Consider the following 17,175-nt stretch of genomic DNA (forward strand, 5'->3'; position numbering starts at 1 on the left):
CATTATATCTCCTGGATAAATGTGAATTTATATCAAACTTGGATGCATCTATCAATAACAAAGACTTAAAGGTATTTCATTGGATCTTTAGAGTCAGAGGGTTTAAAAACCAGAGGCCTGAGTTGGAAAATGAAGCTTTCTCTGAATTCCCCATAAAAGCCAGCACTGAAAACACTAATCCTTGATACAAAACAGGGTAGGAGTATAAATAAAGTGTGAAAGTATCAAAAAGTTACATCTATGGAACTGATGACAATCTGATGAAGAAGACTTCAGTTAGGCAAATGCAGGAGAGAAAAAATAAATATTTTTAATGAGGATCATTGCACTGCAAAGCTCTTTGGATTTTATGGGCTCAAAGTAGTTTTATAATACTAACATTTAAATGACAATTCAGGTGAATATAAATATATTGACTGATAATACATTTATAAATATTCTATTATGGTCTTTCATTTAGGGCTGCAAGGGGGAAATCTGATAATCTGATTCTTGCCCTTCTTGTTAAAAAATATGTAAATCTTGGGGAAAAAAGGAAAAATGAAGGATCATGTCTTTGCAGTATCATATTGAGCATTGTCTAACAGGCCAACCTAAGGGTTATTTGATTCTTGAAGGAAATGTGTGTGTTTGCTTGATTTACTATTCAGTATTGATTAGGGCCCAGACTGTTAAGCTGCAGATTTTTTTGTCCTGTAGAGATGCAAATGATTCTGCGCAGTAAAGAAAATAACACCAAATATTTTTGTTGCTATTAACATGGTGGTCACTAACTGTTTTGTCTCTAACTTAGCACATTTCAGTACGTATTTCCTGATGCATTATATAAATCCTTCCTTTATTTTTCTATTTTGAATGAGCTTTACCATCTTCATTATTTCCTCATTAATGAATTAAATAACTCTGGCATGCATTCATTCTGTTATTCTGTTTCTCTAAGAATATCAAGGCTTTAACTTCTTAAAATTATACTTTTATGCACTATAGCTGATCTCCTTTTATTGGAAAAGTTTAAAATTTTATTTTGGGCTCAGACATATTTGAATTTTATTAGAATGCATCTAGTTTTGAGTTTACTCTCTTTTAAACATTTAAGTAAAATTTGAGTGTATAGGAGGTATTCCACATTTTTTATGATTTATTATTGCTACTTATTATTAATGTCTTATCTTATCAAAAATGCTTAGCAAGCTTATTTTTAAAAGATTCTGCTTCAGCTCACATGTTTGTTGACTTTCGTTTACTTACATTATCATATATAGGTTGGATTTTTTTTGGCCTTTTAGCTCACCATCTCTGGTGGTTATCAAGTATTTTGTTTATTAATAGGCATTATGGAAAGACTGTTGGCTAGGCACTAATCTGTGTAAATCTTGGTGAGTCTAAGAGGGAAGGGATGAGATCTAACGGGAAAATTTGCATGCTCTTCAGAAATTACTGATGACACTTTTGTTACCTCTCCACCCAAAGACATCTTTGGTGAAGGTTCATGTTGAAAACCTTAGAGAGAAGCAACATTAAGAGATGATTTTAATTTATAGATTATCTGCCATGTCTAAAGAATAGAAAAATAAGGAATATGTGGTAGAACATCAAGGAAAAGTCATCAGTCACCCCTGTTTTTAACTCTTCACCAAGCAGAGCTATTGTCTGCCCCTGATGTTGCCCTAAGGACACACACCAGAATGTGGCCATGTGTGAGAGTCAAGAGGAGAGCTTTTGGAGAAGTTTTCCTCCAGGTTGTCCTATCACTGCCATCACTGACTGTCCTCTACCAGAGGACATTCAGCACGCATACCAAGTGAAGGGAACCTGACTTCCTGGGTGATTTTCATGATTTATATACTTTTGTTGTTGTTGTTAGTCCTGAAATCCAAATTTCCATTTTAATTGGTTGGTTTCTCAAACCTGATTTTAAAGGAGGCAAGCATAAATCTGTGCTAGATTCTTAACTTGCAAATGTGAAATGTTATTTATAACAGTTTAAAATGCAGTTTATTCCTGGTACCTTAAGGATAATGGTGGCTGTCTAACTTTGAATCTCTCCATACAAACTAAATCTATACAGTCAACAAAAAGAACAAATGAAACCATGTAAAACCCATTCCTTCAGCGTATGCACAAGACAGAGAACACTGCAAACTTCACATTGCATAGAAGTTGAAAACAAATACCAAATTCCAGAATTATCTCTCCAGTAGAGGATGTGGGGAATCTGTGAAAACTGGAAGATAGAGTTCAAACCATCTCCAGAAGGAGAAAAGTCCAGGCTCAGTGTGAAATTTCGTCAAACAGTCCTAACTGATCAGAGCACTGATCGCAGGGAGTTACATTTATGCAGGAACGGCGGGGCACTGAGAGAGGCTTTCTGGAGAAGAATATTAAAAGAAAATGAGGCATATGTTTTGGAGACTAGGTGATTAAGGTGAAAGGAAGCAAGAGGAAAAAAATGTAAGATTCTGAAAACAGAGGAGATCCAAATGAAACCCAATACAACAAATCTGGAAAACACACGATCCTGACCACTTCCATCACCATCCCCACCAAGATAGCAGCAATAAGCCAACCATTATGAAACAACACTTCACTACATGAACAGAAGAGAAAGGTATGAACCAGAAATCTTGTAAACTATCTTAAAACATCCACCTCTCTCCACAAAATTGAATTGATGTAAATGCTATTTTAAGTTTAGCTCCTGAAAATTATCCCCTAAATCCAAGTACATACCAGAATAAAAGTGAAACAAACTTCAAACTGAAATAAGTACCCACTAACACCTATATCCTGTTAGGACCACTAGATAGTTATTTGGGAAATGGCTTTAAAAAAAATTTCCATGGAATACAATGGATCTAGGTACAGTAAATGGACCAAAATGCTGATCCAATAAAAGAGATGAACCATTTTGACCATATAAAAACCAAAATGTTTTGACATATAGACAAACACCATGTTCTAAGTTATATGGGAAAGTATTTCTGACATATATCACAAGTAAAAGACTAATATTCCCAATAAATGCAGAACTCTTCAGTATGACATTTCTGAGTAAAATATATTGCATTGTTCCAACTTTTGTAACCATGTTAATATTTGCATATTCAAAAAATATCTGACAATATTTTTGAAGAAACAATAGCATGAGATACAAAGAGAATCAAATGAATTTCACTAGATTTCTACTGAAAAGTCTACAGAGAAGGGAAATATATCTTTTTGTGTTTTTGAATTAATTTTATTTAGTCATGATTTCCAATGCAAGGGATGCAAAGACTTTCATGGTAGAGTTCAATCAACAATGACAAATGTATACACTCATTTCAACAAAAATCCTTTTCAGTGAAACCATCTAGGCCAAGAGTTTTCTTTGTAGAGAAGTTTTTAACTAAAAATTCAATTTCTTAAATAGACAGACTATTCAGATTTCCTCTAGCATCAGGTTTGGTAAATTTAGTTTTTTGAAGACTTTGTGATTTTTTTTTCCTATGCTGCCATTTATTGTTCTTAAGTTGATTAGAATATCCTTTATTATTCTTTTAATATCTGTAGGGTCTACAGTGAACACTCTATTTCCAATCATGTATTTGGAGATATATGTCTTCTCTTCAAATTTTATCTGAATCATTGTAGCAAACAGTTTATAAATACCATATTTTTACCAAAATTTCTGACTTTTTAATTTTTTTTTTAGATTTCTGACTTTTTGATTGTCTAAATTGACTGTTTCTATTTAATTGACATCTTACTTATTTCCATTTATCTTTTCTTTACTATTGTTTTCTCTTTTTTTCTACTTACTTTTGATTTATTTTGCTATTTCCTTGCCTTTTTAAGGTAGCTTAGATAATTGCTTTTATTCATATACTCTGTTCCATAATATATAATTCAGACTACAAACTGCCTCTAAGAATCACTTTATCTGCAACCCACAAATTTATTATTTTGTGCTTTCATTATCATTTATCCTGAAATATTTTCAAATGTTCCTTGTGAAAGTTTATTTTACTCATGGCTTATTTAGATGTTGTTGCTTAATTTCTTAATATTTACAGGTTATTTTTCTATATTTTTGTTAGGTTTTTACTTTAATACTTTATGGTCAGAGAATATACTCTATCATATCAATATTTTTAAATGTATTAGATAATACAGCAGTTAGTCTGATTTGCTGAAGAGCCCTGTATGTCTATGAAATGAATATGTATTCATCAGTTCTTTGCTTTTATGCTCTTTAAATGTCAAGTAGATTATTTTGGACTATGATATTAGTCATAGCTTCTCTATTTTTTTTTTTGCTTTTGTCTTCATGTTGAAATCTACAGTATGTTTTGGTTTTGTTTATTGTCTTAGTTCTCTCAAGTTAGTTCTTATAGGTTTATGATGCGATTTTAAGCAATACACATTTAATATTGTTAGGTTCTTGGTGAATTGAAACTTACCATCCCTCTATATTTTCCTATTTTACTTTAGGTAATGCTCTTTTTTTTTTTTTTTAATTGGTGTCTGAATGGTCTATGTTTACCACCCATTTACTTTAACCCTGCCTATGAATGTATAATTAGAATGAATTTTTAAACACATAACTGTCTTTTGTTTTTTGAACCTGTACCAAAAAAAAACTATTTTCTACAAAGAAGATTGATTTAATTTCTGTTTTATGAAATCATCGATAATGTTTGAGTTAAATTCTACTAATTTGTATTTTATCTTATTTGTTCCATCTGTTCTTTTGGATTTCCTTTTAGGCATTCCATTTTATCTCATTTATTAATATGTATGTCGTGTATGCGTGATTGTGTGTGTGTGTGTATGCATTCTAAATGGTTTCTTATAAAAGGAATCAGCAAAAGTTTTCTTTTTTACATCAGATAGTAAATATTTTAGGCTCTGAATGTCACATGTACAGTCTCAGTTACCTATTTTCCTTGTCTTTTTATTTTTAAATGCTTTAACATGCCAAACAAAATTTAAATAAGTATGGCCCCTGGGATGAACTTTGTTGACGATATCTAGTCTTATAGTATTCATTTTTAACTAATAGCAATAATAAATTATATTACATCATGAATATTATAATAATCTTACAACCATATAGTTTTATTTACCCCCTCCTAATTTTTCAGTTCTTAATTATATTATTTCCATACATGTTATAGATCTACAAATTACTTTTGCTTTAATCAATCAACTATCATTTAAAAACTATGCAAAATTGCCGTTGATATTAACTTTTTCTATTATTCAACTTGTGTGATGCTCCTCACTCATTTTTACAGAAACAAGTTTCAATCTGACAACAAAACCTGTAGTGGCTGGTGCAACCTATCTCCGCCCCCAAAAATAACAACAACAACAACAAAAACATGTTCTTAAACTTAATTAATTTCTGTGGGTGTGAACCTCTGTAAATAGGACCTTCAGATGAGGTTACTTCAGATAAGGCATGGCCAACAATGGTTCTTAATCCTAATACTGAAGGCCTTATAGAGAAGGTCAAAGGGAGAGGAAAGGGCCAGATAGGGAGCAGCCAGAAGCTGAAAGTCAAAGGAACCTGGAGAAGAAAAGTGGTGAGGAGAGGCTGCCATGTGCATTGCCACGTGACAAAGAAGCCAAAGACCAAGGATTGCCAGCAGCCAGCATTAAAATGCCAGTCTTCTGGATGAAAACATTGCATGATGAAGCCTTAATTTGGACTTTCTCTGGCCTCAAAACTGTGAGCCAACAAATTTTCATTATTTAAGCCACCAATCGCATGGTATTTGCTTTAGCAACAAGGAAGCTGAAATAATACCCTTTAATCTGAAGATATTCTTTTAGTTTTTCTTACAGTACAAATACAATAACAAAAAACTCTCCTAACTTTCATATATGTGAAAATGTCTTCATTTAGCTTATCTACAATATCTTCTAAATGCTGTTTTAGTTTGATATGGGATTGTAGATTGACAGGTTTGTTACTGTATATTTTTAAAGATATAATTCTTTTTTGATCTAAACTCTATTTTTTATCCAATAGGAAGTCAACTGTCATTACTATCACTGCTCATCTATTGTAATATGCCCCTGATCTCTAAATGACTTTAATTTTTTTCTTACTATCCTAGTATTTTAGCAATGTGACTATGGTATGCTGAGGTATGGTTTATTTGGCTTTTATTCTGCTATGTTTCTCTGTGCTTTCCTGGAGTAGTGGGTGGATCCTTTTGATCACCTTTAAAAATCATCAGCTAACAGTATCTCTCATTCTTTTTCCTTCTGATTCACTCTCTGACTTTTTCTTAACTTCAGTTTCATATATACTTCAACAATTAAGAGTACATCTCAGGATGCTGAATCTCAGTTCATTTCGCATTTAGTCTTTCTTTCACTCTGTGTTCCACTTTGGATGCTTCCTAATCGCTTGAATTCTTTTCAAAATACTTACTCCCATTTTGTCCAATCTGCTGAAGATTTCATTTTATGAACTTTTTTCGGATATTGCACTTCATGGTTCTAGTTTATTCTTTTTAATTCTATTTTTATGCTTTTCAAATATCTTTTGAATTTCCCCATTGCTTCATTCCTTTCCATATTTTACTGTATTCTAAATTATTCGTCATAGTTACTTTGAAACCTTTTTTTGTTCATTTTAATATCTGATTCTTCTCAAAGTCAGTTTGAATTTTCTAATTTAATTCTTGAACATGGGTTTCATTCTCTTGCTTTTCACACATTTTATAGCTTTCAATTACATAGGCAGAGATTGTGTCAAAATAGCAGAGACTAAACGGAGCAAAACTAACATTTCATTATTTCTTTCTTCCTCTCTTTTTGTACTCACAGTTTTTCAATAGGTTTAAGGAAAAAGTACCAAAATTTTATTTATCTGGTAATTTATTTTTGTTTTAATAGGAGGGAAGATTTTTCAGGACCCTTAACATCCTAAATTATAGTATAAGTTTCAAAAAAATGAATAAATAACGACGTTATGCCAGCATTCTAAAGAAAAAGAGTGCTATTAAAAATTTGATTGCATTTTATTTAGTGGGTTTGCTTTGCACAGTGGCTTTTGTTAGCAAGCCTGAAATTTATTTTTGTTTGAATTAGAGTAGAGGGAATTGATAAGGTTTTTGAGGATCATGAGAGTGAGGTCTCTCACTGATGGAGAAGGGAGTTACAAATATAGAAAAAGAGAACACTAAAATAAATGCTGTGGTGTGGGCTTGAAAATGGTTTCAGTGCAAATTCATGGTTCTTAACATAAATGTATAAATGCATATTTGTATATGTGTTTGTGCATATATGTATAAAAGACTTCTTGGAAAAATTGTTAACCCCAGGGCAGTAGCAGAGAAAGCATAAAATGAGGCTATAACACTTTCTGTTTCAGAAAGTAAGAAAGTGCTCAATAATTAATGGGAGCATAACAGCAGAGCCACATGTAATGCTTGCATCTCTAATAAAACAACAGAACCTTTTGAATGTATTTTTCTTACTAAGAATGCTATAAGAGCAAAGAGAGGAAAAAAGGGTAATATAGGGCATTGATATCTAAAGTTTAAGAGTTTTCAAATAAGAAGTATATGTTTAGTAATTATTTTGCAATTTTATCTGCTCTATAAGTGAAATGGCATGATAGCAGTCAATTTCAAAAAAGATACAAATGCCCTCTCTTAACTGAAATAAGTCCTTAAATGTGTACTTTAAGCATTCAAGAAGTATTCTTTGTAATCCATGAACTGGACCATTCTATTAAAATTAATGTCTTCAATGGTAGAATGTTAGAAAAATGTAGAGCTATGTATCAGCTCATCACACTTTTAATTGGGCAGTTAGTAAGTTACATGTCAGCTCTTTAGATTCTGAAAGGTTGACAAAATGATTAAGAAGCTGTCTTCAATTATCTATTATATACCTATTATAAAATGTTACCAAATTCTCAATTCATCAAAAAGTAATATAAAATTGTATGCTACAATATACAATCTATCTCTCCTATATTATAAGATTAAAGTTAACGGGTTTAACCCTACACACACAAAAGCTATATTTGTGTCAGAAGAGCAGCCATGTGAATCATGGCTTTTATATTTTAATCTTAATTACGTGAAATCTTCTCCATTAGCCATAACATACCAGACATTGCTAAGGAAGAGAAATGAGGAAAAATTTATACAACATTTAGACTTATTGACACATAAGATTTGAATTAAATTTTAGGTGAGGGATTAAATACACAACAGAGAGTAATAAATTTACATTTACAAATTTAGCTTCTATTAATGAAAGAAAAGTAGGAGCAAAATATACACAAATAAATGTGTGCATGCAGCCATTCTGAAAAACCTCTTATTGAGGTCACCACAAATTATTTCCTTCCAAATTTATTAAACTTTTCTAAGTTCCACTCCAATATATTGCAGTGTTTGACATTGTTGGCCTCTCATTCTTTCCTTAAATCCCTTCTTAGCTAAAGCAGCACAGACTTTATCTCAGCTTACCTCTTCTCTTTTTATTCCTACACTTTGACCCTTTCATTTTCTAAGATTTTTATTTTCCCTCAGGTTTCTAATTTTTTACCTTAACACCACTTACTGATTCAGAAACATACTTGAACATGGCTTTAATAATCACTGTCGAGTGGTTTCAAATTTAGCTTTGTTATCTTGTGTGCCTGTAGAAAATGCCCATCTGATATTCCAATGGCATTTGAATACGCCCTAAACCAAACTCAAAATCTCCCTCCTGGGCAGTGCAACGGTGACTCGATGGCATGAATTCTTGTCTGCCAAGCTGGAGACCCTGGTTCGATTCCTGGAGCCTGCCCATGCAAAAAACAAACAAACTAACTTAAAAAAAACAAAAAAAAAACCAAAAAAAAAAACTTCCCTCTTAGATATTCTTTCCTTTACATTTACCCATTTCTAATAGGTGCACCACCAATAAATTAAACTTCCAGAGAGAAATTATGAAATCATCACCTAAGTTTCTTTATACTTCATTGTTTGCATCAAGTATGACACAAAATCCAGCTCTCCTTTTGTATTGAGGTTTCAGGTTGCCCCTCTGAGACCTCTTTTACAAGGTACAACCTTGTCCGCAGCAGTGATGATGTTTGCAGTTGACAGACCCCAGCTAGCCTTCCTCTGGATAATTGTGCTTGGCCCAAAGGAAGCTGTTCCCTGGGAGTTTATGTGTTCCTGCTCCCGAACCTCTTCCCCCAACCTCTAAGACACTGACCCCAACTCTTATCCTGTGGGTCAGCCCACAACCAATGACTTAATGGAACCGGGAATAAAATACTTGCCCTCTTGCCTTAGGGTAGGGCTAATTATGAAGGAACTCAAGCTTCAGAGCATCTTAGGGGACCAGGCAGAAGCAAGTCTCCAGCTAAGACTCCATCCTTTCATTGTTGCTCATTGCTTCTTCCTCTTTTCCATCCTGCCTCCCTTTCTCCTGGGAACACTCTAAATCAATTATGAATTCTAGTTTCAGGCTCTATGTCTAGGAAGTCTGACCTGTGACACTCTTCTTCTAAGTATGTCTCAGTTCATCTCATCTCTATGTTCATACAGTCCTCATTTCATAGTTGGATCAACTGCCAACAGCTTCCCAGGTCATTAACTGGTTTCTCCTGGGACACTCTTTGACATTTTATATAACTGTGCCTGCCATTTTTCAAAGCTGCCTTTCTAAATTAAGGTATCCAGACTATTGCAGTGGTTAAAGACACTATTTCTATAGTCAGACTGCCTGAGCGGGCATCTAAGAGCTCCACCACTAACTGAAATGCATAACGTGAATGAGTTTTAAAAAATTTCTCCATGGCATTTGTTTTCTATTATATAAATAAAATGGGGAAAATAAGATTTTTTTACAAATGGAAAGGACAAAATGAGTTCATGTGTGCAATGCACTTCAAATAACACCTAGCACTTACCACAGTGAATGTATTTTAAGCTACTCCATTCTCAAGGACCTACACTAGCTTCTAAACACATACTATTTTTTTTATTATGATCATACCATTCTACATAAAATCAGTAATTCACAACATCATCACATAGTTGCATATTCATCATCATGATCATTTCTTAGAACATTTGTATCAATTCAGAAACTGAAATAGAAAAACAACAGAAAAAAATTCATAAATACTATAACCCTTACCACTCCCTTTCATTGATCACTACCATTTCAATCTAAATTTATTTTAACATTTGTTCCCCCTATTATTTATTTTTTATTCCATTTGTTTTACTCATCTGTTGATAAGGTAGATAAAAGGAGCATCAGACACAAGGTTTTCACAATCACACAGTCACACTGTGAAAGCTATATCATTATACAATCATCTTCAAGAAACATGGCTACTGGAACACAGCTCTACATTTTCAGGCAGTTCCCTCCAGCCTCTCCATTTCCTCTTGGATAACAAGGTGATATCTACTTAATGCGTAAGAATAACCTCCAGGATAACCTCTCGACTTTGTTTGGAATCTCTCAGCCTTTCCCTCATTTCATTCTTCCCCCTTTTGTTTGAGAAGGTTTTCTCAATCCCTTGATGCTGAGTCTCAGCTCATTCTAGGATTTCTGTCCCACCTTGCCAGCTAATCACATGCTATTTTGAATCCAAGCTTCTTACTGGTTTTCAAGGTCTACTATAGTCCCTTTTGCCCTACTTTTATAGCCTGATTTCCCACTATTCCCTGATATAAACTCCTCTGCTATCATCAAGCTATTATCCGACCAATTTCACACAAGTAAATTCTTTAGTTCTCTATTTTTTTTTCCCTCCATGTATTGTGTCTAACATAGCAAACTCACTTTTTCCCGCTAGGTTAACCTCAAAGTTAATTTCTCTGAAAAGTTTTTTAGAATACTCTATCATGTGCTACTCATTTCTTTACTTGATTTTCTCTTGCACCTGGATCAGAAAGATTTATTTTAGTTCGCAGTTAATTCCAACTATAATTTCCTAATAACTCATATGTTATTCTTACATCCCCTAGTAGACTGGAAACTCCATGAGGAAAAACTGCATGTTTTATATCCTTTTGCATCACCAACAGGCCATAGATCAATACCAGTAGATATACGATAAACAATTATTTAAATTAATAGAAAGAGAGATGCCTTGTGTACTGCTGAATATCAGTAGTAGCCATAAACAAGTCATTAAACATGACATCCAAATGATGGGTTAAAAGTAAAAAAAAAGTTGTTTTTCAGATTCTCTAACTTTTTTTTTCTGAAATTGGTATGAAATAATACAGTCAAGCTGGTTGAAAGATTTAGGTGACCATTGGATTTAATACAATGTTAGAAATTATTCCTCTCCCATCAAAGTTAGTCTATATAAATAAATGTTCCCTCAGCACAGAGAAGCCATACTACTTGTTTCTTCTTGGGTATTAATATCTAATTTACTTATGGAAGGAATCACTTTCACTGAATTTAAAACATTTTAGGTGGAACTAGATACACCATTTCAATTACAAATTTTAGTCTCAACTATTTATATGACACTATTGCGCTATTTAAAAATGAAGATAATAAATATATAAATTACCAAAGATGGACAAAGATTGAAAATACCATACAAAGTATCTTGAAGTATCCATGTTTTGATCTAAGGAGCAAGATCATACTTTCCTTCATTAAATATCATTATTCTTTTCACTACTGTTTTAATTCATCCATAAATTTAGTGCATGCTCGTTCTGAAGAATTAAAATAATATATATGTTTAATATTTTAAAATATGCTAATTCTTCCATTTTGCTCACAGGAACAACCTTTGCTGACAGCATGGTGTATATCCTTCCAGACTGTTTCTCGCACATTAAATTAGAAATAGCATTGTTTCTGAATCAGAATAGGTACGTTATTTAAGCTTTTGCATGTATTTCTGCCCAATTAATTTACTCTTATTAATGACTAAAGAGGAAAAATAAACTTTTCCTAACTGAATACTATTTTATTATATACTTGTACATTATACAGACTGGGCACTGAAAGCTTTTTAATTCTTTCACCATTGAGCATTTGACTGTCCAATTATTAACATTGATTTTTTTCAGTCTAATTTGCAGCATTTAGAATCCTTTATTACACGTAGCCTATGTATTAAATAATCCTCTATGTTTGGAATTCAGGGAGTTACTTTCAAATGTTTTGGTTCACTTCTTGCTAATCAATTATTCTGGACTGATTGTGAGAAGACTGTGTTTATATTATGATTTCTCTGAGGACCTCAAACAGAGATGAGTTCAGAATTTTGATTATTTTTCATGCAAAAATATATTAATGTATCATGGCCTTAGGTATTAATAGCCATTCAGAGCTTATCTACTCAAAATATACCTAGCTATTACCTAGCCTATGTAAATACACAGGGCATTTCATAAGTGGACTGATAGTTGTGACCTACAACAGCTTAAAATCTTATACATAATATAATGATCACATAATTTTATAAAGAGTCCTCTATATGTAAATAATTTGTTAAATTTTATTTTATTTTGCATAATGAAATAATTAATATGAAATTAAATATGTATGATCTTATGATAGCAGCTTCATTGTCTTTCATGAAAGAGCAATACATTCTACAATAAATTATCTTTTCATTGTTTGAAATGATTATAATACTTCCACATGTTTTACTGCATCATCATACATATTATGCTCAAAGACAACACTCAGCTCTATCCTAAATATAAGAGAATAATTTTAAAATCCATTAATTTCACTACTATTGTTAAAATGATCATTTGCTGTAAGCAAAGAGGTAATAATGCCTATGTATTGACAGTTGTTTCATTGAACAAAAGTGTAAATGTGGAGATGAAATATGCCTGCAATTATCCAATACAGTGCTTGACTTTCTCAAGTACTCCGTAAATATTTATATATATTTGTTCAAAATTGTTCAACTTTGAATTGTAAGGGTATATTTACTTGTAAAATAGAAAGCGCTAAAGATCTAATAACAGTGTAAAAAATATAAATGCTTTTTGAATTATTGTAGACGTGATAAAAAAGAAAATAAAATCCTCCTTTTCACATTTAAGAAATGTGGATGACCATCAATGCCTGTTTTAATATATACTAAATATTTAAAAATTCAAAAAATGCATATATAAGTAATAAATTTCTCAGATGTCTTAATCTTAACCATGAATTGAACTTATTTCCTAGTCAATCAGATTATTATAGAACTATTTGCATAATCAAACACATTATTTAGAAAATAACAGTAATTTAGATAAAGAGTAATACAGAAAAATATGTGGAACAATATGAATGTAGGAAAATTGGTCAATATGTTGGTTAAACTGCTTCAAATGAGAAAGAAAAACATTTCTATCTCTAATTTAGGCTATAATTTATTTTGAAATAAATAAAACTGCTAATAAAATAAAAAAGAGCAGATGCTAGTTTAGAATAATTTCCTTTTTTGTCAAACATATGATATTGAATATTTTACTCTATAATATGTTTAGTTGTGTTAATTGCTTTCTTGCAATTCTCATAGTAACATTTGAAAACTGAATGTGAATTATATACTGCTAGAATTTTCCTCAGTTAGCTGACAGATTGACCAAATAAATTCATCCTAAATTCCAACTCCACATTAGTTATTCAATGTCAAATTTCCCTCCTATGAATTTCCAGTATATGCACTCAAATTCAATGTTCACATCTTAATTTTTCTCCCATTGTAGACATGGACCATATTTTTCTGTCTTCCTTTTAATAGTTCACACTTAAGCGCATGTACATTATTCAGATAATACCATTTAAGTTTAAAATTACAGGTAAAAGAAGACATTGAAAACATTTTATACTTAGATAATCTAGCCTTCCTTCTTATTTTTTCTATCCTTCCTTTTAATTCATTAGTAGTATTGTACATGACATACTTCAAGGTGGCCTATAGTTGTTTGCATATATATTCAACTATTTAAAATAAGTATCCAAATTAACATAAAATAAAATTATTTCTCACTTTAATATTAAGAAATAAATTAGAAAGATGAGGGTAAAATTCAACATCAGATTTAATAATTTTCAGAAAGATACTGATTGCTTATCAATATGACACAAAATCAGATGTTACTTAATTTGACTTTGCAATTAAATCATATATATATAGGGGATATTTTAAAGTTTGTCAGCTTTCAGAAACATTGGGCCTTAAGCATAATATTAACAGCATCATAAATTTTATAGTTTTTAATAAAAGCAAAACAAAGATGCAAATTGATTTCCTACTTGAAGTAAATAATATACATTCAAATGAAACTAATTTTCTTTAAAAATTGACAGAAAAACATATCTTGTTTCAGATGTTAGGCAAATATATATCTTCCTAAATTATCATTAGTTTCCATTTCTATGACTATAAGTCAAGTTCAATAGAGTACTTTTTCTCCATAGGTATCATGCCAAGTTGTAAGAAGAATTATTTTTATACTATTTATTTGTACTTTATTCCTAAAAAGATTAACTACTTAAAGTAGCATCAACTCACCCCCCCAAAAAAAAGAGAAAGAAAAATAAGACCCAAGCTCCCTTAGAAATGCAGATGCTTAATTCTGCATTAATAGTAGAATATCCTACAATTACAGTCCATCACTTGTAAACAAATAAATGCATATTTCCAATAAAGAGTACTATACCTATGTGCAGGTATCTTTCGGTTCCCAACAATCAAGATAACGTCACAGAGTTGCTGTTGCTTCAGGTAACTTTCCATCTTCCTGAAGGTTTGCTCAGCATGGTGAATGGCCTGATAGAATTCTTCAGAGCTACTGGAGTCCATGTCACTTTGAGGTGTCAGCGGATGGCTGGTTGCTGACAGCCTATGAACCACAAAAGATATATGGTGTTCACAAAGTGCCACTAATGGTCCAGACCTATACCCAGATTTTTAGAATTTGAAAGAGAAAACCAATGCATCTGTCTTATTTTCATCATTGTTAATAAAAGTCAGGAAAATCGAATTTGGGTTAAATGATTTGAACTGTGAAACAATGAATGGGTTGTAAATTATCTTTTTTTATTGGCTTAACAGAAAAACTACATGGACTGTCTATATTTATTAAGACATGTTAATTACTAAACCTGAAAAAGTGACAGAAATTGTAAGTTATAAACATAGATTTTCTAAAATTGATGACTAATGAAATGTGAGTTTCAGCTACTTGATATTGAAGTAACTAATTTAATTATGCCATTCTAAATAATTATGATTCTTGGGATGTGTTCTAAATGTTTCATCATAGAAGCAATGGCTTCTTGTTTTGAAAAATAAGAAAAATGGTTTGTAAATTACATTGAAAATAAATTTAAAAGAAAATTGTTCATCTTCATATTCAGTAGTCAACTTATTAAACAAAAACAATGAACTAACTCAGTACAAATATTTTAACCACTAATAAATATATGTAACAGAGTTTAAAATCCATGATATTTAATTTGGTTATTCAATCTATTAATGTAATAGATGGTTTCAAAACACTAAGATATTTTAATACCTTACTTCATCAAGGAGAAATTAGGACTCAATATACTTAAGTGCTAGATATGTCCCATGCACCCAATCAAGTAGCCTGATGATAAAGTTTTAAAACAACTTAAAAATGAAAGTGAATTAGATACACAAAAGTAAAAAATGAAATAGCTTATTTCAAGAAACATCAATATCTTAGAACAGATATTTATCTATTCTATAATAGAAGATAATATTCAGAATTTTGCTTCCAGTTACAATAGAATAATTTTTTAGTAGACCAAGCTGCTCACCAAGAATGCAAGAAAAGTTTCATATATCAAAATAACCATTTGAAGTTATCAGTGATTAAGCAGCCAAAACTTGAAGAACCAACATCCTAGAGTAAAAGTAAACTCGTTTAAATCATTTCAAAAATTGTACACTGCTTTTCCTTCCATGACAAGTTATCCCCTAATTATTAGGAACCTAAGGCGAAAATCTGAGAAGCTGAGCAAAATGTGACAGCTCATCACTACTACTGGCAGTATCACAGGGCTTTGAAGGGAATACAGATACTGGAATTCTGGGCTGTGAGAGCAGTCCAAACTCCAAGGTAAAGATCCCCCAAAACAGAAGAAAGCTCACGTAATTACGACTTGTCATGTGTGGCCACTTTTCCCTCAGAAGCATTTGTTGATTCCTGAGCAATGCTGCTGGCAAAGTCACAGACACTCCTGGCTGACATCCCTCAATCCTCACCTGCCTCCCTCTCTTCCTTTTCTGTTTTGTGCAGATGCGTCAATATGTTTCCATTCTGCCCTCCAGAGGTGACATTACCTCTAATAGAATGGTCTGACTGAATCTTGAGCCCCAAACCAGAAATAAGTGGTATCAGTTGCTTAAAAGGGCAGGAACTATGGACAGAGGCTGCTTTTTGCTCAGTGGCAGGACGCCCGCCCCATAGTATGTATAATACCCCACCGCCCTGGGGCAGTACAACCTGACCCCAAAAGTTAGGGTCCCCAGGAGACCTCCGTGTTATGATATTCTGCTGTTTTAGCCCTTGGTGCTGTATAAGGAGTAAAGTCATCACTTGAAAGTTCCTGTTGCACCTGGCCTTGCGCTCCATGTACCATATGGCAGCTCTCGCTCTGCAAATGCTAGAGAAGCAGAAAGAGGCTTATATGAGACTCAGAAGTTAAACAGAGTTGTGCAAAAAATGCATTCCAGGAGTGCTGGGAACTGGAAACAGACCAGTATTACAAAGCCTGAAACCTAGACTTGACTCAGTGAAATTCCTATTGTATGACGGTGCTCTTCTAATCTAAGTGCATTCAAAAAGTCAAAAAAATCTTCTTTAGAAGATAACCTTACCCAGAGACCCTATGTTTCTCTATATATAGAACATGTAATGCCTGATATTAAAAAAAAAAAAAGTTAGGATCTAGAGAAAAAAATAGTCAATAATAAAGACTCCCAAATGCCACAGCTATCTTTGTTTTTTTCCTGACATAGGCACCATAGCAGGCGAGAAGTCTGCCACTGAGCCACCATTGCCCACCCCACAGATATCTTTTAATATATGGATCCCATTTAGTCATTTATTATATGTGAAATTAACTGTCACTGATGTTAAATAGAGATGACAAGCCAGAGAATTTTACTAGAACGTAAAGTTCTATAAAAAAATT

General features: G+C 32.4%; 1 protein-coding gene across 1 annotated transcript in view; it reads right to left on the bottom strand.

The window, feature by feature from the left end:
• The window catches only part of KLHL1 (kelch like family member 1), a 462,919-nt gene that overhangs the window by 311,651 nt on the left and 134,093 nt on the right, over positions 1-17,175 (bottom strand). The window contains exon 2 of the mRNA XM_077155842.1: positions 14,670-14,852. Coding sequence (XP_077011957.1) covers positions 14,670-14,852 — 183 coding nt within the window. The remainder of the gene's footprint in view (positions 1-14,669; positions 14,853-17,175) is intronic.

Source organism: Tamandua tetradactyla, chromosome 4, assembly GCF_023851605.1.
Source record: "Tamandua tetradactyla isolate mTamTet1 chromosome 4, mTamTet1.pri, whole genome shotgun sequence".
NCBI lineage: Eukaryota > Metazoa > Chordata > Mammalia > Pilosa > Myrmecophagidae > Tamandua > Tamandua tetradactyla.